This window comes from Narcine bancroftii, chromosome 2 (genome assembly GCF_036971445.1).
Source record: "Narcine bancroftii isolate sNarBan1 chromosome 2, sNarBan1.hap1, whole genome shotgun sequence".
Lineage (NCBI taxonomy): Eukaryota > Metazoa > Chordata > Chondrichthyes > Torpediniformes > Narcinidae > Narcine > Narcine bancroftii.
The window spans coordinates 60,766,914-60,788,289 of NC_091470.1; the positions used below are offsets into that span (position 1 = coordinate 60,766,914).

Genomic DNA, 21,376 nt, shown 5'->3' on the forward strand with positions numbered 1-21,376 from the left:
TCAAGCCAAAGTATGATATACACAATTCTTACTTGCTGCAACTGAACAGGTTCTTTGTGACAAAAAAAATACAGTACTTAATTAAGTTAAAAAGCAACAATAAAAACCAAAGATCAGGAATAAATATTGAGTAAGCCTAACGAAATAATGCCGACGGTCCTTTTGTGGTGTCAGAGCATTCTATAACAAGAGAAGGTTCGACAGTTTTATAGCTGTTAGAAAGAAAGTGTTCTTGAGCTTTAGTTATATGTACGTTACAAAGGCATCTTATAATGTTTTGCAATAGTCTGGCCTGGTAAATACCGCTCCTAAAAACAAGGATTATATTTAGGATAAAATTTTAAAATCTGATATAACACAATGGAACCCATCCTGCATTTTTCAAGTTGAATTCTGCTATTGCTCTGAAGGCACAATCAGTAAATCATTAAGATGTTTCTTGCACTGCATTGTGTATGTAGATGACAAGAGAGAAAAAATAAATAAACCAACCATATTAAGATCATCAGTTTTCAAAAGATGAATCCAGCTTGTACTCAAAATTTCTGGTTAAAAGGTACTTTCACCTCAGCAGAGCCAACCCACTTAAAGGACATAAATTGCATGAATATTTAAAATGTCAAAAGAATAAAAGTTTTTCAGGTTGTGTTTAGCTCACATCTTCTATGTTATCACTGAAAACATAGATCGAGAGTACCATTTGCTGATGTCACAGGGATTGCACATAATTCAATGTCCATATAACTGTTTACAGCACGGAAACAGGCCATGTCGGCCCTTTGAGTTCACTTGAACAACTCCACTAGCTTCCCCCTCCTGCTCTCCGCCCATAACCCCCCCATCCCCTCACATCCACGTACACAACCAACCTTCTCTTAAATGACAGAAGGGACCCTGCCGCAGCTATCTCTTTTGGAAGATCATTCCATTCTGCCACCACACTCTGAGTGAAAAAGCATCCTTTAATATTTCACCTAAAGTTTTGCCACTTTACCCTCAACTTATGCCCTCTTGTTCCAACCTCCCCTGCCCTCAGGGGAAAGAGTCTATTTACGTCTACTCTATCTATTCCCTTCATAATTTTAAATACCTCTATCAAATCCCCTCTCAGCCATCTACATTCCAATGAATAAAGTCCCTGTCTCCTTAATCTTTCTCCGTAATCTAGATGCTATAAGCCAGGCAACATCCTTGTAAACCTTCTCTGCACCCTCTCCACCTTATCTATATCCTTTCTATAATTTGGAGACCAGAACTGAACACACGATCTAGTTATTTTAATATATTCATTCGTTGCAGAATTATGGGGAGAGATTGGATAGACTGGGCTTGTTTTTCTTGCAGCAAAGGAGACTGAGTGGGTAACAATTGATGTATACAAGATTATGATAGATAGATAGCCAAAATTGTATTTTTTCCATGGCAGAGGTCTTAAAAATAAGGGGCCATAGTTTTAAGGAGGGGTTGAAGTTTGAAAAAGATTGAAGCACAGAGTGTGGTTGATATCTGGAACATGTTGCATAGCAGTTAGTGAAATCAGATACAATTATCACGCTTAAAGGATAGAGTCCCAATGCAGGCAAATGGGATGACTGTAAATGGGAAAACTGATCAGCATGGATATGGTGGACTGAATGGCCTTTTGCTGTGCTGCTAAACTTTCTGAATCTACTTCTGGTATTGCTGAATCATAATTGCTGCCTTCAAAAGCAAACAAAAAAAAACAACAGTATATGAGAGTTAAAAAGAGTTTCCTGACTGCTTGATTAATTCTTGGCTGATTTGACCCAACTGGAGAACCACGTCTCATACTCCAGACTGTTGTTCATTGATTTCAGCTTGGTGTTTAATACCATCATTCCCCAGAGGCTGCTGTCGAAGTTGTCCTCACTGGGACTCAACACTGTAACCAGATTCTAGACTTCCTAATGGAAAGACAACACTCTGTCTGGGTCAGTAGGAGAATGTCGGGTACTGTTATGCCTGGTGTGCCTCAGGGCTATGCGCTCATTCTGCTCCTGTCCACACTACTGACCCATGACTGCATCGCCAGATCCAGCTCCAACAGTGTCATTAAGTTTGCAAGTGACACAACAGTAGTTGACCTCATCGGCAATAACAATGGTTGCACTACAAAGAGGTGAAAAATCTGGTGAAATTATGCGAGAGTAACAACCAGAGTCTTAATGTGGACAAGACAAAGGACTTGAGGACAGGAATGACCACCCTCCACTAAAAATCAAAAACTCTGTTGTAGAGAGAACCAAGTTGTTTGGAATTCACTTAACTAGTGATCTATCGTTGGACATTCAACATCTCCTCTGTTATTAGGAAGGTGCAACAGTGACTGTACTTCCTGAGAGACTGAAGCGGGCAAGGCTACTGGCCATCATTTTGTCAACATTGTATAGAAGCTCTATCTCGATCCTAAAGAAGAACAATGGCTGCATCACAGTGTGGTACAGTTGGTGCAAAGAAATGGATTGGAGATCAATACACAGGACTACAAGAGTGGCAGAGAAGATAAATGGCATCTCCCTTCCCACCCCCCCCCCCCCCCCCACCCCACCACAATCGATGTGATTTACCATGATTGTTGTCTGAAGAGGCCATACAAAATCATTGAGGACCCCTTCCACCCTGCACACAGCATCTTTCAGCTGCTCCCATTGGGGTAAGAGATACAGGAATATCAGAGCCAGCACCACCAGGCTGAGGAACAGCTTCTTCCCACAAGCAATGAGAATGCTGAACGACCAAAGGAACTGCTTCATTAACCATCCGATTATTCATTAAACAATATTTATTTGTATTGATGAATGCACATGTAATGTTTGTATGTGTGTTTTGTCTGGTGTTTTGCACAGAGGACTGAAAATCATTGTACAAGTACAACCCCAACGAAACAATCAGATGACAATAAATTTGACTTGATTTAATATTAATTATCTGCTCTGTGCAAAAGGCTATGTGAACAAAGATCATCAATTCCATGACTTTTCAAAGATTGGCGTGGCAGACATAATTCAATTTCTGAAGTGACATGAGGCACAATGAAAAAATGTATTTCACTCATAACATGGGATTATTTGATATAAATGTCAAATAGACATGGATTGTATGCACTGTACTGACAAAAATATATGCTGCAAATTCAAATAAAGAGAACCACTGCATATGTCAAATTAATTTCCAATCACATCAATAATGTACTGTTATATCAGTGAACATTTAAAAGTAGTAACAAATAATAGAGAAAAAACAGGCGTAAAATTCATACGTACCTTTTGTTTACAACTGCTCAGTGTTTCAAGAACTTTGCATTTCTCATCAAATAGTTGAGAAACTCTTTCTGCGAGTTGTTTCTCTCTCCCTAAAAAAAATCATATTAGAGCACAATTAAAACCTGGACTGATCAGATTACAGTGTAAATTAATTAGATAAGAATATTACTTCTAAAGTCTTAAGTGACTTACCCATGTATCTTCTGCTTTTCACCTAAGAAGCAAGCAAAACAGAGGCAGTTAACATGAACATCCTTTTTCTATAAAGTTAATGCTTCAAAGATTGTCTGTAGGATTTTTTGGTACATTAAGGTACATCTCCAATTGTGTGAGATGAGAAGATGCAATATGCAAATATACTTACTGCTTGACAAGTCCTGTAGACAAACAGCAATGCGGTGATAATCCCCAAAAGAACTGAAATCAGGAACTCAGTGCAAGGACCATGTAGGTTTGGTGACATTCCCAGATCTTCAGACAATGCATCCATCACTGTTAGATAGGACTGTGAGTAAAATATTGGCAACGTCATAGGAGGGTCAACACTACATGAAGCAAGAGATCTAGCAATACTGTGTAATGGAGGATTAAAACCATGTACTCAGATGCTTTTTGCTTATGTGGAACTGACGACACTGGGTCCACACGCAGGTCACCTTACTTTCAGAACTAGCAGATGTAATTAAACTCAGCCATGGGGACTTATCTGAAGATACACTTTGAAATGGAATTCCACCGTGAGGCCCAGGGAAAGCAGTTGTCAAATACGACACTCTGAAATTGACGTATTGGTCACAACCTGTCTTGCTCAAGAAGTTTTAATGAGTCCTTGTATCTACGAGATAAACCAGGATATCATAGCATCCTGCTCCATAATAATTAATCTTCTAAATTGTAGAATAGTATGCTCAGCTTTGATTTTGACTGACAAATGTTAGAGGGAGTGGGTGCATGATTAATTGTTTTTGGGGTATAAAAGTCTGTGGTCCTGCTGCTGAAGTTTAGACTCTCCGAGGGGTGGGAACACCCCTTGTCAAGAAGGAAGAACAGCCAGAGTCCGAGCAACGTCCCGGTCGGGGGAGGTGGAGAAGCTGCTACCAGCGCCCTGACAACCTACTACAAGTGTGCAGTTGTTGCCTCGCTTCGGCAGTTGGGACCAGTCCAAGCGTTGATAAGTATAGTTGGGAAGGGCTTGCATATTGTAGTGTGAAATCAGCTTTTGAATTAGTAATAAACATTTGTATAAACTGAACTGCTCTCGGTGTGTGTGTCTATTTTCTTTCGGTAGCTAAAACACTGTGACCAATCTAAAATGAACAAAATGAGAGGTATAAGTTTACCCAAGACAATTGGCGCTGCGAGCAGGGTTGGTCTCAAGATGTTTCGCCGAAAGAAAGAGGTGAGCCCTGAGCAGTTCTTGATTCCTGGATGGACTTCCAAAGACGATGGGTTTGGCATGTTGGCCAATACCCTGTCTTTGTTGGGACCACCCATTAGTTGGGATGAGAAGTTAGACTCATCAAGTGCACCTCTGGGAGAGCGGGTTGCCACTCTCCTTCGAGAAAGTAAATTTCCTGATAAAAAGGGAATGCTGACGAATGGTTTTTGGTTGCTGGCCACAGCATTACGCCACTCCGTTCAGCGTGAAGCAGAATTAATTCAAAGAGAAGTAGAATCTCAGTGCAAAAGAAAGCAATTAGAGGAGGAGCTAGAAGTCCTGCGACAATGCTGTTCCATGATGAGCGAGATTGTTCGTACCAGTCAGGACAGAGCCAAAGAATGGGAAGATAAGCATGTCCAAATGATTTGCCGTAATATTAAACTCCGGCAGCAGCTCTGTGCAGATAAGGAAAGGCATGGAGTAGAACCCGATCCATATCGTATTCATGCCATGATAAGGAATGGTGACGATCCTGATGTAATTGAGGATTGGGATGGGAATATCTGGAATGACAATGGTAATAATGCAGATACTCCTCAGCATGTGTCTAACATACTACCCTCTCCATCTGCTGTTCATGCCCGCCCTATAAGGCAGCAGATTTCCCAAACAGACAGAAGGGGGGATGATGTAAGGGTAGAGATGGAAGGGATAGATACCCCGGTTTCCCATGTGGACCCAGGGGAAAATACCCAAACCCCTGCTTATGCTCTATGGCCTACTCCCTCTGTTGGATGGCCTCCACCTCCTCCCCTAGACTGGGTGGAGGACCCTGTGAGCCAAAGTGGGAACAGGGGTCGGAAGGAGTCAATGATCCGTGATTTCTCTGTAAAAGAGCTGGCTGCCATTGGAGATCGATTTAGGCAAAAAGCAGGGGAACATCATCCCCAGCTGCTGAGTCCTCCTGGCCCAGCTGTGCTTTCTGCTCCCACTGCTGCTTCTATCGAGCTGGCTTCTCCTGCTCCAGTTACTCATGATGAGGTAAAACAATGGGTTAAACAGGCTCTTAAAGATAACAATAGCATGTGGTCCTGGAAGCCCCCGAACCCTTCTGAAGCCTGAAGGTGTGGGCAGGATTCCCGTGTCTACTCCATCGAGACACGGCGCACACACGGGGATCCGCGGCCCTACATACCGTTAACAATCCACTGGGGTGGGGGTAATGATCGCCAATACTTGGCTTTGGTCGACACCGGTGCAGAGCACTCGGTGATTCCTGGTAATCCAGACCTCTGGACTGGACCGGCCTTTCGAATAGAGGGGTTGGGAGGAGCGGTCACCCTGGCAAAGGAAATAAAAGTCTGTGCCATGGTGGGTGATAGCCCTTCCCCTGTCTGGTTACATGCCCTGGTGGCTGCTACTGACGAGTGTATCCTGGGTATTAATATGTTGGCCGGTATGGCCCTTAATACTAGCCAAGGGGGATTTGAATTTGGAATTCGAACTATTACAAAAAAACTAGTAGTGGGTCAGGCTAAGTGGGATCCTGTGATGGTGCCAGCCCCCATGAAACCAGTGTGCATTCCACAATATCATCTCCCTGGGGGGCAGGAAGAGATTACTGCCACCATCGATGCTCTGCAAGAAGAAGGGGTAGTGAGGCCCACAACGTCGCCCTTTAATAGCCCTGTTTGGCCGGTCCAGAAGCCGGACGGCTCCTGGAGAATGACAGTTGATTATCGTTTTTTGAACAAACATGCCCCACCACTTGCTTCAGCAGTTCCGGACATTGTCACTCTTATTGAAAACATTGCTACTGGGAACTCAGGAACATGGTATGCTGTCATTGATCTCGCTAAGGCCTTCTTCAGTATTCTTATAGCTGAGGACTCACAGGATCAGTTCGCCTTTACCTGGAAGGGGCGCCAGTATACCTTCACCCACCTTCCAGTATCGCCTTCCCTCTCAATTCACCATTATATTGATGATGTGGCCTCCTGGAGCCTCTGGCAGAAACAAGAGGGTCGCCGAGTCCCACTAGGATTCTGGTCACGTACCATGCCTGAGGCTGCCACTCGTTATTCTGTTTTTGAACAACAGTTACTAGCCTGTTACTGGGCCCTGCTAGAGACTGAAAGAATGACAGGCGATGCAGATGTTCAATTGCGACCTGCACTTCCTATAATGAATTGGGTCCTGGCTAATGATGCTAATCTAAAGATCCGGCGGGCTCAGCAGTCTTCTATTGTTAAATGGAAGTGGTATATTCAGAGTCGTGCGACCAGAGGGCCTGAAGGGGTGGGCCGCATACACGAACAGGTGGCTTACCATCCTAGGTCAGGAACTCAGTTATCGGAGGAGGGGGATGGTGGCTCCAGTCAGTATGCTGAGTTGAAGGCAGTCACTTTACCACTAGATCCCCATGATCACCCTCTTCGCCTGTTTACTGATTCCTGGGCTTTGGCTAATGGACTTGTGGTATGGATGCCTGATTTGCAAAAGAACAACTGGATGATACATGACCGCCCAGTATGGGGCAAAGAGTTGTGGCAGCTGTTGTGGGATGCTTCCCACCATCATGAGATAACCGTTTATCACGTTGATGCCCATACCAATATGGCGACTAACATGGCTCAACATAATGCAGTAGCAGATCAGCTTGCCACTATCAGCTGTGCTGATACCGTCCCCCTGGCTCGATGGGCACATGAACAGAGTGGTCATTTGGGGGAGAAGGGATCAGCTATGTGGTCCCGTACACATGCTTTATCCATCCATAAGGATGATGTCCGCATGGTCATATGTACATGCCCAGAATGTCAGCTTGTGAAGTTCCATACCGTTCCACCTGGTCCGCATGGCCGAATAAAACGGGGTGCTCACTCAGCTGCGGTCTGGCAAATTGATTACATAGGCCCCATGCTAGACTGCATGGGTAAATATTACGTCCTAGTAATGGTTGACACCTTTTCGGGCCTGGTTTTTACTTTTCCCACCAAGACGGCTGACCAAGCTAGCACTATCCAAGGACAAAACCATTTGATTTATCGTTATGATGTTCCAGAGGAGATTCACTCTGATAATGGCTCGCACTTCTCCGGGAAAGCAATCTGTGATTGGGCAAATGACAACGGTATTTTATGGGTCCACCATATTCCTTATTACCCGCAGGCTGCCGGGTTAGTTGAACAAATGAACGGCTTACTGAAGGAACAAATTCATTTGTTAACATCACTGGGGACCCAGAAGGGATGGTGCCATGTGCTGCAGCAGGCAGTCGACAATTTGAATCATCGCCCTTTAAAAGGAGGTACACCTTTCCACCGACTTCTTCACGCTCCTGAACTACAGCCTATTCCAGAGGAATAACAGTCATTGCCCCCCATCCCTGAACGAGAGAATGTTGGACAAAAGGTATGGGTGGCACCACCAGGTAGTGGCCCTCCTGTAAAAGGGGAAATAGTGACACCTGCCCAGGGTAACACTCGGTGGGTAGCTATTGAGGGACAGGATGATTTAGTCTGTTTAAACACTGAACGCTTATGGTATCGTGAGTGACATGTGTCAGGCTTCTTTGTTCCAGGTTCTCCATTTTACACTCCTGGTGATCTGGCTTAACAGCTGCTTTGATGCCAGCAATTGGATTTGTAATGTCGAGGACGTTCCAAGGGAGTTCCCAGTGGGAAACACGGTCCGATGCATTACGCCAAGGAAGTCCTCGGTCACCAGCCTCAAGTGCAGCTTATATAAATATGTTATTGTTCAGCATGTTTCAAAATCTGTTCGTGAGCTCCAGTATCTGGGTATTGTGGCCAACAAGGATAATTTGAGCCTTGGTTGGAATCCTTTCTCATGGCTAACTGCTACATTTGGGGGAGTGGGCCACACTATCCTCCGTTGGTTGCTCGCGTCATTGCTTATCTTTGTAATTGTTGTTTTGATTTCTCTTTTTTCGCTCCCTCTGTACTCAAATACTGGTTAGGCCTCGCAAATGACAGATTGTGACCAAGGGGTGGAATGTAATGGAGGATTAAAACCATGTACTCAGATGCTTTTTGCTTATGTGGAACTGACGACACTGGGTCCACACGCAGGTCACCTTACTTTCAGAACTAGCAGATGTAATTAAACTCAGCCATGGGGACTTATCTGAAGATACACTTTGAAATGGAATTCCACCGTGAGGCCCAGGGAAAGCAGTTGTCAAATACGACACTCTGAAATTGACGTATTGGTCACAACCTGTCTTGCTCAAGAAGTTTTAATGAGTCCTTGTATCTACGAGATAAACCAGGATATCATAGCATCCTGCTCCATAATAATTAATCTTCTAAATTGTAGAATAGTATGCTCAGCTTTGATTTTGACTGACAAATGTTAGAGGGAGTGGGTGCATGATTAATTGTTTTTGGGGTATAAAAGTCTGTGGTCCTGCTGCTGAAGTTTAGACTCTCCGAGGGGTGGGAACACCCCTTGTCAAGAAGGAAGAACAGCCAGAGTCCGAGCAACGTCCCGGTCGGGGGAGGTGGAGAAGCTGCTACCAGCGCCCTGACAACCTACTACAAGTGTGCAGTTGTTGCCTCGCTTCGGCAGTTGGGACCAGTCCAAGCGTTGATAAGTATAGTTGGGAAGGGCTTGCATATTGTAGTGTGAAATCAGCTTTTGAATTAGTAATAAACATTTGTATAAACTGAACTGCTCTCGGTGTGTGTGTCTATTTTCTTTCGGTAGCTAAAACACTGTGACCAATCTAAAATGAACAAAATGAGAGGTATAAGTTTACCCAAGACATACTGACAGTGTAATGAAGAGCAACAGAGAACATAATGTTAGCCTAAATTCCATCTGTAATAACCAAATTAAGCATATTATCAACAGTAAAAACAATGGATTAGGGCCAATATTATCAACGTATGAATTCCTAAAATATAAAAATATCGAAGATTGAGGGGTGAAGTAATAGAAGCTCACTAACAATGAAGCAGAGAATTAGATGAAACTTACTAAATAAATCCAAGAATTAGAATATCTATTTTCCTGATATTGGTGGAAATTGCCACGACAAGATAGAGGCAGGCTGACAAGCACAGGTGCAAACAGAACAGGGTATATTGTCAATCTGGCGTTATACTGATGAGCTTTGGAACATGCATTGGTACTGTAAGATTTCCATCTGCCTTATCACCATCCTATTTCCTCTTCCGCTGAACCCTCAATCGTGCCTGATTACACCAGCCAAACCTGTGATCCTTCAAGAATGATTGTCATCTGTGTTTCCACACGACTCGATGTTTAAAAAAAACACTTAGTTTTACATTTTCCTCCATCCCTACCTTTAATTCCAGTCACTCAATCATTAAGCCAATTCTGCCTTTCACCACCATCTCCATATCACAGAACCTAGCATTTTCAGTAAGCTATAGATTGGGGGCTGGGCAACCTTTTTTTTTTAAAAACTTACATTCCACCTTAAGTATTCCGTAGGCATAAGTGCTCTGTGATTAGTAAGGGATTGCTTAAGGTGGTAAACAAGTGGAAAGAAAAAGTTCGAAAACCACTGTTTTAATTGTACATAACTGACTAGTTATGTGCATGGTTTCAGATCTCCAAAGAAAATGGGCCAATGACAATTTTTTCCCAAGCAAAATATTTCAGTAACAATTGCATTTAGAGCAGTGGTTCTCAAACTTCCCACTCACCAAGCAATCCCTTACCAATCACAGAGCACTTAGGGAATACTTAAGGTAGAATGTGAGTTTTTTTTAAAAGTTGCCCATTCTTGTAGATCATGGAACGTCACAGTACATTATGCCAACCAATACAAACCTATTCAATAATCTAAACATTCTCTATGTCACACCCATAACACTATTTTTCTTGCATCCATGTGCCAGTCCAATAATCTATTGTACCACTACCACCCCTGACAATGTATTCCAGCCACCATCTTTGTCATTTGACTTTTCAGAATGCTCTTGCCCTGTTATTTAACACTGCTTGGGGTGAATTACAGTGCTAGGAAAAAAAAAGTAAAACATGAAAGTCCACCGACACGGTGATTGAATCGATAAAAATACATAACTGACTTCTTGGACTTGAGCTTTTCATCAAGAAACGTCAGTTATATATTTTAACTTTGCTGTATAAAGGACGTTGTTTGACTTGCTGAGTTTCTCCAGCATTGTGGTTTTTACTTGAATCACAGTGCAATCCTTTGGATTGTCAATGGGGTTAGACAAGGAGGCACCTAAAAGTTTTTTTTCCCCTCAGATGTGGTGCTGTGCCAAAAACATATTGTAAACCTTTTCCATAAGCATTATTATTCCTTTTGCAATTTGCCACCCCATAATCATCGTCACGGACCTGATGACCGTTTGCTTACTGGCTGCAACACAATATATAAATAGCCGTGGGGACGCAGCGATGTTACAAGCAAGATTAGGATACAACACAGACAAAAGAGCCCAAGAGACTGTGAGTGAGGGAGTTTGTGTCACGGCTACTTGGGTGGTGGTTGAGATCAGTATGTGATGAGTGTTGGACGAGGGGTCAGGAGGGCAGATGCCATCAACTACTTGCCGGCTGGGAGAGCGATGTTGTTAGGAAGTCCTGGCTCATCGCCGACAATTTGTTCTTCCGCAGGTACAGGTACTCCGGGCCCTGCTTCAAATCGCAGAATAGCCGTCTCCCGCGCCTCAGTCGGGTCGTGAAGCCGCCACCGGTCGCCCCGGACTGCCCGCCATCTTTAAAGCGGAGGTTGTGTTTCCGAGTCAAAGGGGACCGACGGCAGCCGCCCCCTTCCGGTCAGACAGGCAGCTGCAGGCAGGTGAGCTCGCGCGCCCCGGGGGTCAACGCTGCCAGACAGCGTTCAAATCCGCTAACCACTTATTGGAAACACAGCACACAGTAAAGCTTCTAACAACAGCAGGAAAATAGGTGACATCTTTTTCTAGCTGCTGACTGGAAAATTTACCTGCGAGGACATCTGGTCGTCTTTGAAATAGAGTCATGTCGCACAGAACAGGCTGTTCAGCCCAAATGGCCCATGCTGACTAAGTTGACATTCTGGGCTACTCCTATCCATGGGCTACTCTGCAGCCCTCCTATCCACGTACATGTCCAAATGTCTTTCTGAATGGAATAATTTTGCCAACCTCTAAAGTAGTGGCAAGCCTTCTACTATGTTCAGAGGAGAGGGCATGGTCTCATGTGACCTCAGTTCTACAATATTGCCCAAGGGAGCAAGATTTGAATGCACAATCATTAAAATGGATATCAAGCCAAAGATGGATAGAGTATTCTCCAGCCCTTGAGAACTCAGAATTTTTCTTAGATTTTTGCATAATAGCGACAGCATTAGCAGCCATTGCCTACAGCTACTTTGGGCCCCAAACCATGGATTTTCCGTACACCAACTTCTCATTATACTCTCCTATATTTAATTTTGACGTGAAAGAGGAGTGGTAGGATGTCTTTGGGAGAACCTATGGAAAGCATGTCTGTGGAGAGGAAGATATTACTACTGACAAAGAACAGGGGAAATGTGGGGATGTCTGAAATGAAGAAAACAAGATTTTCTTTAGGTAGAGTCAGTGATAAAAGGAACAGCTAGACAATATAATCTAATTATTGGGAAAATGCAATTTTACACTGAAAGCAAGTGCCTACAGTTTAGACCAGCAAATTTGAGGGCGAGTTAGTTAAGGAAAGGATATTTTTGCTCACATTTGGTAATATGGGCTAAAATGTTAATTTTGTATATTATATCCTAATGCAATGAATTTATTTCTAAATCCTTCTTGCATTTTATTTTTAGATCCATATTCCAACATCTGTGGTCTCTTTAGTCTTCTAAAATGTTAATGTATTTGGCACTAGGCAACAGATCACAAATTATGGTGTTTCATCCCTGACACCTCAAATTTATTTCACTTACACCTAGAATAAAACAGAAATGCAAATTAAATGAAATCTGCAGATGCTGCCTGACCTTTGTTTCCAGAATTTTCTCTCTGAAAACAGCTAACTTCAGTACAGGGTAGTCAGCAGCCTTTTCCTAAGTAAATATTATTGAAATCATGCCAAAGTCTGAAATTACACCTTGCGTGATAATGACTATCTCTTCTCGTCCTCTCTCCAGCTTTTCTTCCACCTGCTTCACTCCATTATTCTTCTGCTTGGGCTGCCCTCCCCAGGATCAAAAACTGTATAGTTTATACACTCACACTCAATGAAGCACCTACAATGGTTTCCTTCTCCCAAAATGACATCCTTGTTTTCCTCCTTATTCTTTTCTAAAAATCATCCATTTATCCATATAAACTTCATCTCGACCTCAGCATCAGCAGATTCTCAATTGTGATTTATCTTGCTCCTGTCCTAGTTGAGCAAAAATTTTGTCATACCAAATATTGTAAGATCAAAGCAACTGTCTTTGGGCCAAGTTAGAAAATCCTGTCCTCAAACTTCCCACTCACCAAGCAATCCCTTACCAATCACAGAGCACTTAGGGAATACTTAAGGTAGAATGTGAGTTTTTTTTAAAAGTTGCCCATTCTTGTAGATCATGGAACGTCACAGTACATTATGCCAACCAATACAAACCTATTCAATAATCTAAACATTCTCTATGTCACACCCATAACACTATTTTTGCATCTGCAACTTATTTGCTATCTATACTTCTGAGATGAGCAACTTACATAATGGCTGCTTTATGACAAAATCAACCATTTTGATCTCCGTAAAGTTATAGAAATCATTCTGTACTGTAGCATTTTATGTTTTCAAATACTCAACTGTCTGTGCTACTGTCACTCTTAATTATTCGAGCCTCCGATCTTTCATATTTTAAAAATCTCCCAAATCCTGATAAACATACATTCACCCTTCACCTCTGTACTTGTTGATCTACATTCTAATAACTCCCCAATCTTTAAATGTTCATTCTTGTTTTTAAATTCTTACATGGCTTCAACCTGAAAACTTTGTTCTCAAAATTCTCTCTTTTTTTATATCTATGCTAAAATGGTCTCATTCTAATGTTATTTACAAAATGTTGTCTTTTCATATGCTTTATAATAGTTGCCGGCATTTTCCCTCCACCTGATGTTTGGCTAACTAATCTTTGTTTTCTTTCCTTTTTTAAAAATAGTTGGGCTACATTTACCACCCCCAAATCTGCAGAATTTTGGAAGATGACAACCAGGACATTCATTATTTCCAGGGCTACCTCTGTTCCTATTCAGGGATGGAGCTTATCAATAGAGGATTTATTGATTTCTGATCTATTGCTTTCACTAGGACATTTTTTTTTACTGATTTTCTTTAATGTTAAAGAAAATTGATGTACAGAGGGATCTTTAGGTGCAAGACCATAGTGCCGTAAGAATAGAGAATAGGGTGGTAAGTGGCACATACAGCATGCTTCATCAGTCAGGGCATTGAGTAAAAAAAGTTCCCAAGTCGTGTTGCAGCTGCATATTAAAAAAAATTGGTTTGGCCACACATATTGTGTGCGTTTCTGGTCGCTACCTTACAGTAATAACATAGAGGCTTTGGCGAGGGTACAGAAGAGATTCACTAGGGCATTGCCTGGATTAGAATATTAGATTAGACCAACTTGGGAATGTTTTCTTGGGGACATGTGGGGTTTAGGGGAGATCTGATACAAGTACATAAAATTATGAGAGGCATAGGTGGGGCATATAGTCAATACAAGAGGCATAGTTTTAAGGAGAAGTGGGGAAAGTTTAAATGAGATTTATGTGGTGATATGTAATAAAACCACTAAGTCACCAGGGGTCTTCCCGATGACCTTGTATATAAAGCAGTCCAGAGCTGCCTTATACTCACACTGCTGGTATGGTTATTGTCAGTACAATTTAATAAACTAATATGATAGCTGCTAGGATGGAAGCTGCTTCTGCTCCAATGCGCATTCCCAACCACCTGGAGACTCTTGCTGAGGAATGGAATCCGGGGATGATTAACACGCACGTGCATCTGAGATCAGAGACGGCGAGGGACCACTGTACTGGAATCGTGATGGAATGCAGGGAAGTCCACAGAAGTACGATAGGCCAGGTAAGAAACGGCCAAGAGCCCTGCCGGCCCGTGTGTTCGCCAGTCGGTACAGGCGCCGCCGACCCTAAACCACGGACCGAACAGAAAGGGGCCACTACAAGGACGGGTGGAAGGATCTCCACAAGTCATGCTCACGATCGCCACATATGTGCAGAATTTCCGACCACTCCAGAGCCAGGGAAAGCAGACACTGCTTCCGTCACTCCACCAGCAGCAGTTTCCCCAGTACCACGGAGACCTGATGCTACCACTGGGATCGCCCCTAAGCCCGCTGCAAATGTCCCAAAGCTAGAGACTCAGCCAACAGCCCCAAGCACCCAGATTACTCCTCCAGCAGACACAAGTCCCACAGAGGCTCTACCAGCAGCTCCCAGTACTCCAGGCTCCACTCTTGCTATACCTAAGGAACCAGAGACTGCGGCTTAGCCATGTGCTGTGACCAGACAGGCTGGAGCTTGACCCCAGAAATTCCAGAGCCGGCACGCATTTCGGCCGCTGGCAGAGATACTTTCTGAATTACATGGAGGGTGCTGAAGCATCGGATAAAGAGCTATTAATGCTGCTGTTAGCGCATCAGGGAGACCACCCTTACTCCCTTATACAGGATGCCAGGTCCTACCAAGAAGCAATGAGCATTTTACAGAGGCATTGCAGTAAGGGGGAATAGCGAACTCCACTCCCGGTACAGGCTCATGACCAGGTCACAACAAGTAGGGGAGTCTGCCAGAGACTTTATACTCTCTCTGAAAGACCTGGCGAGAGGTTGCAACTTTAAACCAGTATCAGCTCAGGAGTATGCGGAGGACCTTATTAGGGACAGAATTGTTGCGGGCATACGGTCCACTGAGACGAGACATCGATTGCTGGAGAAAGGAATGGTGGAGCTAGATGAGGCAGAGACTATTGCAGAAGCTTTAGAAAGCACCAAGAAAGAATTGGAGGAGTACTCACAGGACCCTGGAGATAAGACAAACGTCACACTGCTGGACTCTCTAGCCGCACGAAAAGAAAAGTATGCTGCCTCACAGGAATTCGCAGCAGCAGCAGGACCTTGAGGGTCCCAAGTGCTTTTTCTGTGGACAAAGAAAGCACCCCAGAGCCCTCTGCCCTGCCAGAGAAAATGTCTGTTCCAACTGTGCAAAATGTGGACACTATGCAAAAGTCTGCAGAAGCCCCAAGGCCACAGCCAAGGCCCATTCTCATACTAATGTGAGGCGGGGAAAGCTCTTTCTCCACAGACAAACAGAAGAAGAAGAATGCTATGTGCAGCTGGCCATTTTGGACAAATGCTACAGAGCACAGACTTCAGGAGATAAATATGACGCCGAGTACTATCGGATGGAAGGACACGAAGGACACGCCAGACTTGCTTCCCTACTCATGAATCAGGTGAGTCCACTCAATTTATCTGACGCCACTGTGTGCATCAAAATTAATTATGTGAGGGTAAATTGCTTAATAGATAGTGGAAGCACTGAAAGTTTTATTGACCAGGGGTTAGTCAACTGCCTTGCCCTCCCCACACGCCCGAGTGAGCACCAGATCCTGTTAGCACCCAGCAGCCTGCGGCTGAAGTAAAACAATTTTGCAGGGTTACTCTAGAAATCCAGGGCACAAAATACAAAGGGTTCAAATTACTAGTACTCCCTCACCTCTGTGCCCCGGTACTATTGGGGTTAGATTTTCAGTGCCAGTTAGAAAGCATTACAATAGTGCACAACGGGCCTCACCCCCCACTACGCCTTACGAAGAAACAACACTGCACCCTGTCTGTCCTGAACATAGAACCCCTTCCACTGTTCACATACCTGACCCCTGAATGCACACCAATAGCCACAAAGAGCAGGAGGTACAGCCCGAGGGACAGAGCCTTCATTAGGACGGAGGTCCGCAGGCTACTACAGGAGGGCATCATAGAGCAGAGCACCAGTCCCTGGAGAGCCCAGGTGGTTGTAGTAAAGTCAGGAGAAAAACTGCGCATGGTAGTGGATTACAGCCAGGCAATCAACAAATTTACACTACTAGATGCCTACCCACTGCCACGCATAGCAGACATGGTCAACAACATTGCGCAGTATAAGGTGTTCTCCACCATGGACCTGAAGGCAGCATACCATCAACTGCCCATTAGAAACAGTGATCGCATTTACACGGCATTTGAGGCAGATGGCAGGCTGTATCAATTTCTGCGACTCCCCTTCGGTGTCACCAATGGAGTGTCCCTGTTTCAGAGAGAAATGGACCGAATAGTAGATGAGTTCCAACTGAAAGCGGTGTTCCCCTACTTAGACAATGTGACAATCTGTGGCCACACTCAGGAGGATCATGACACAAATTTAAAACGATTCTTCCAGGCAGCCGAGGAAAGGAACCTAATGTACAACAAGGAAAAATGTGTCATTAGCGCCAAGAAGTTGCCAATCCTGGGCCTCATAGTGCAGAACGGGGAAATCAGCCCAGACCCAGCCCAAATGCGCCCTCTCCTAGACCTCCCAGTGCCACACACGCTGAAAGCACTAAAAAGGTGTTTGGGACTCTTCGCTTACTACGCCCAATGGGTCCCCAATTACGCCGACAGGGCCCGCCCCCTTATAAAAGTCTCATTTTTTCCCACTGTGCCCAGCAGCCACCAGAGCATTCAAGGACATTAGGGACCATATTGCTAAAGCTATCATGTGGTCCATAGATGAGTCGATCCCATTTCAAGTAGAAACGGATGCATCCGATGTGGCTCTGGCAGCCACCCTAAACCAAGACGGACGACCGGTGGTCTTTTTCTCACGAACTCTACAGGGGTCAGAGGTAAGACACTCAGCAGTAGAGAAGGAGGCCCTAGCCATTGTTGAAGCAGTAAGGCACTGGCGACATTATCTGGCGTGCAAACACTTCACCCTCGTCACAGACTAACGGTCTGTGGCTTTTATGTTCCATAACCAGAACAGGGGGAGAATTAAGAATGACAAAATCCTGCGCTGGTGGATAGAATTGTCTACATTTAACTACGACATTTTATATTGCCCCGGGAGTCTCAACGAGTCCCTGGACGTGCTGTCCAGAGGCACTTGTGCCATCCTTAACCACACATCCCAGTTGCAGAACTTGCACAATGAGCTGGGCCATCCAAGGGTCGCTAGACTGTTTCACTTCATTAAAACCCAAAACCTCACATTTTCGGTAGAGGAAGTGAGGTCAGTGAACAAGAGCTGCCCCATCAGTGCGGAATGCAAATCGCAATTTTACCGGCCAGACAAAGCCACACTGATAAAAACTACCAAACCTTTTGAGCGCCTCAACCTCGATTTTAAAGGCCCGCTCCCATCCAATAATAGAAATGTCTATTTCCTAAACATAATAGATGAATACTCCCGTTTCCCCTTCGCAATCCCGTGTTCTGATGTATCAGCAGCCACTGTTATAAAATGCCTCCAACCCATCTTCAGCACATTTGGATATCCGAACTACATACACACAGACAGGGGTGCTGCATTCATGAGCGCAGAAGTACAGCAGTACCTGCATGAGAGAGGGATTTCTACCAGCTGCACTACAATTTACAATCCCAGGGGGAATGGACAAGTCGAAAGGGAAAATGTCACTATCTGGAAAACGGTCCTCTTGACCTTAAAAGCAAAAGACCTGCCTGTTACTGGATGGCAAGAAACATTGCCAGAAGCCCTACACTCTATACATTCTTTGTTGTGTACTGCCACTAACATGACCCCAGATGACCATATCTTTTCTTTCACAAGAAAAGCCACGACGGGCACAGTGCTGCCTAAATGGATGATGACATCGGGACCTGTTCTCCTCAGGAAGCACTGCAGACCACACAAAGCGGACCCGCTGGTGGATCAAGTGGAGTTGAGGCATGCGAACCCTCAGTACGCCTTCGTCTCATTTCCAGATGGAAGAGAAGACTCAGTGGCCACCAGGGATCTCGCGCCGGCCGGATGCGTGAACAACGCGGAGGAAACACAGATGTCTACGGATCAACAAGGAGCGCAGCAGCAGGCACTAGAACAGTCGTCCATCGAGTCACCTCAGAGGACTATACCACCCACCCTAGAAATCAGGACCCTGGGTACGTCCGCCCCACAAAATATCACCACCCTAGACCACACGGCCACATGACCAACCAGTACTTCCCACTCCTACACCTCCACCAAGAAAGGCTGAAAGGCAGACCGCACTCCCCACCCCTATACCACTACCGAGGAGGTCCAGAAGGCAACGGAAGCCACGAAAAATTTTGGACATAAACTTACAAACAAGGGAAGGAGGATGGGGGGGTGCGGGGGAAATAATTTTTTTAAGAGGGGGTGAAAGTGTTGATATGTAATTACATCACTAGGCCACCAGGGGTCATCCCAATGACCTTGTACATAAAGTAAGTGGAGTAAAACACAAAAGTCTGTGGACTCTGTGATTGAAGGAAAAACACTCAGGGGAAACTCAGCAGGTCAAACAGTGTACTAAGGAAAAAATAAGTACCGTGCAGCAACCTTTTGGAAATTAAAATGCATTCATGTAACTAGAGTAAAATTGTAATATTTTTTTCTCATTTACAATATAAAGTAACACTTACATTTTGGATGAAATGATCAATCAGCATCGTGAGGTTTTGTAAACCAAGGTCAAAGATGCTACCAGGTTTATGGTTGGCTGTTTTCTTAACATTTGTTTCATATTCTGTTAAGAAAATTATAAATTAAAAATAAATGTCTTGAGACTCTACATGCACATTAATAGTTTTCTACTTTACACTCACCAATGTCATTGTCAGTTGGTGTTCCAACTCGTGGATCATCAGTTACTGATGATTTTTTAATCTTATTTAAATGTGTTGACGATTTCTCTTCAGTCTGGTGGTAATTACTTTCCTCGTTTGTAATATCCTGTGATTTCTTTTGCAATTGATTTGCTAATTTACTTTCAGCCCCAGCCTCGACAGTTGTTTTCTCTGATTCCGTTATTTTGTCTGACAGATTCTGGGTAAGCTCTTCCAGTACTTGATTCTCAATCGTGCCTTTCATCCCCTTCTGCTCCTGCACATGGTTGCTTGTTTGACTAGTTTTATCAAGGACATCTGATGAAATTTGCTCTTCGCTTGTAACTCTAGTGTCATGTGAACTGTAAGTACCTTCAAAATAAAGAATTAAGTTGCGTGTTGCCTTCAGTATTTGCAGAAAATGAAATTTTCCGATGATTATTTTTATTTGAACAATCTACATGTATAATTGTGATATATATGGCTCTTTCTAAATGGAAATGATAAATTAAAAGTAACACTTTTTATTCAGAAACTTGGGGTGAAAAATTAAAATATATAAACCTAATTAATTTTAATAAAACTAAAACAAAAACAAGGGTGACGACTATCTGATGTTAACTATTGTAGCTTGACACCCTGAACCACTTAACGTGACTTTTGAAATTTAGTAGTTACTGAGTGTTGCGTTCACTCTATATTTTTTATTCTAATTTTCCATTGCCTATTTATTTTGTTGCTAAAAGAAATAAAAGACAATCAGCCTTTCATGTCATTCAGTTTCATCAAGACTGATATATAGTCCAGATTTTATAAGACTGTGCTCTTGGCTTAAAGACTTGCATAACTTGACCGCATCATGGGAATTTGGGCACAGATGTCAGAATATTTTTCATTGTACATGGTTTGTGACATCACACTTGGATTCCTATAAAATGATGCTGGTGAATACATTTTGGATAGATAAACCAGAAATGTTTAAACACCACCTTTATATCCTGTAGATCCTGAATAATCTAGAAGATTGCTAGTCACAGATTAAAATTTTGCATGGTTCATCCCACTCACCATTTCTTCTCTCTTCCTACCCTTTTTTTCCCCCCCAAACAAACATTCTATCTTAAATCTCTATCTTTCCTTATTCACCATATTTGGGACATTTGGCTTCACAGGTGTTTGTGTGTACTCAGGTATGTTTAATTGCTTCATTGATGAGTTAGGCTTGCTTCTAAACAGTTTTCATTTTTCAACATGAGGATCTGAGTTGTGCCAATGAAAGACAATGAAGTCATTATGCGATTGAAAAACAAGAATAAAACAGTAAGAGATCACCCAAAATCTTAGAATTACCAAAATCAACAGTTTGGAACATCATTAAGAAGGAAGCATCAGTAATTGCAAAGGGACTGGTGTTCCAAGGAAGACCTCCTCTACTGATGACAGAAGAATTCTCATCATAATGAAGAAAACTCCCGAAACATATGTCTGACGGATCAGAAACAATCTTCAGGAGTCAGGTGTGGACGTGTCAATGACAACTGCCTGCAGAAAACTTCATGAAGCGAAATACAGAGGCAAGATGCAAACTATTAGTTAGCCACAGAAAGGATGGCAGATTTCTGTTTGCCAAGAAGTATTCAAAAGAGCCTTCATAATTCTGTAAAAAGGTCTTCTGGTCAAATGAGACCAAGATTAACCTGTACCAGAGTGATGACGAGAGCAAAATGTGAAGCCATAAAGGAATTGCCCAAGTTCCAAAGCATTCCACATTTGCCATAGTTTGCATCTTGCAGTGTTGCCTCGTATTTCTGTTCATGATTCTTCTGCAGACAGTTGTCATAGTCATATCCACACCTG

The 21,376-nt window shown here is 43.4% G+C and overlaps 1 protein-coding gene and 1 long non-coding RNA gene across 9 annotated transcripts in view; one reads left to right on the plus strand and one right to left on the minus strand.

Moving 5' to 3' along the window:
- mia2 (MIA SH3 domain ER export factor 2) overlaps positions 1-21,376 on the minus strand; it is an 82,431-nt gene that overhangs the window by 50,036 nt on the left and 11,019 nt on the right. For all 8 annotated transcript variants that reach the window (XM_069916842.1, XM_069916841.1, XM_069916840.1 and 5 more), the window contains 5 exons: positions 19,520-19,891; positions 19,337-19,440; positions 3,649-3,789; positions 3,477-3,498; positions 3,285-3,373 (listed from right to left, as the gene is read on the minus strand). In XM_069916842.1, coding sequence (XP_069772943.1) covers positions 3,285-3,373; positions 3,477-3,498; positions 3,649-3,789; positions 19,337-19,440; positions 19,520-19,891 — 728 coding nt within the window. The remainder of the gene's footprint in view (positions 1-3,284; positions 3,374-3,476; positions 3,499-3,648; positions 3,790-19,336; positions 19,441-19,519; positions 19,892-21,376) is intronic.
- LOC138753625 (uncharacterized) lies at positions 11,114-19,946 on the plus strand. Its single transcript, XR_011351300.1, has 3 exons — positions 11,114-16,140; positions 17,438-17,553; positions 18,501-19,946. It is a non-coding gene; the product is annotated as an uncharacterized lncRNA (long non-coding RNA).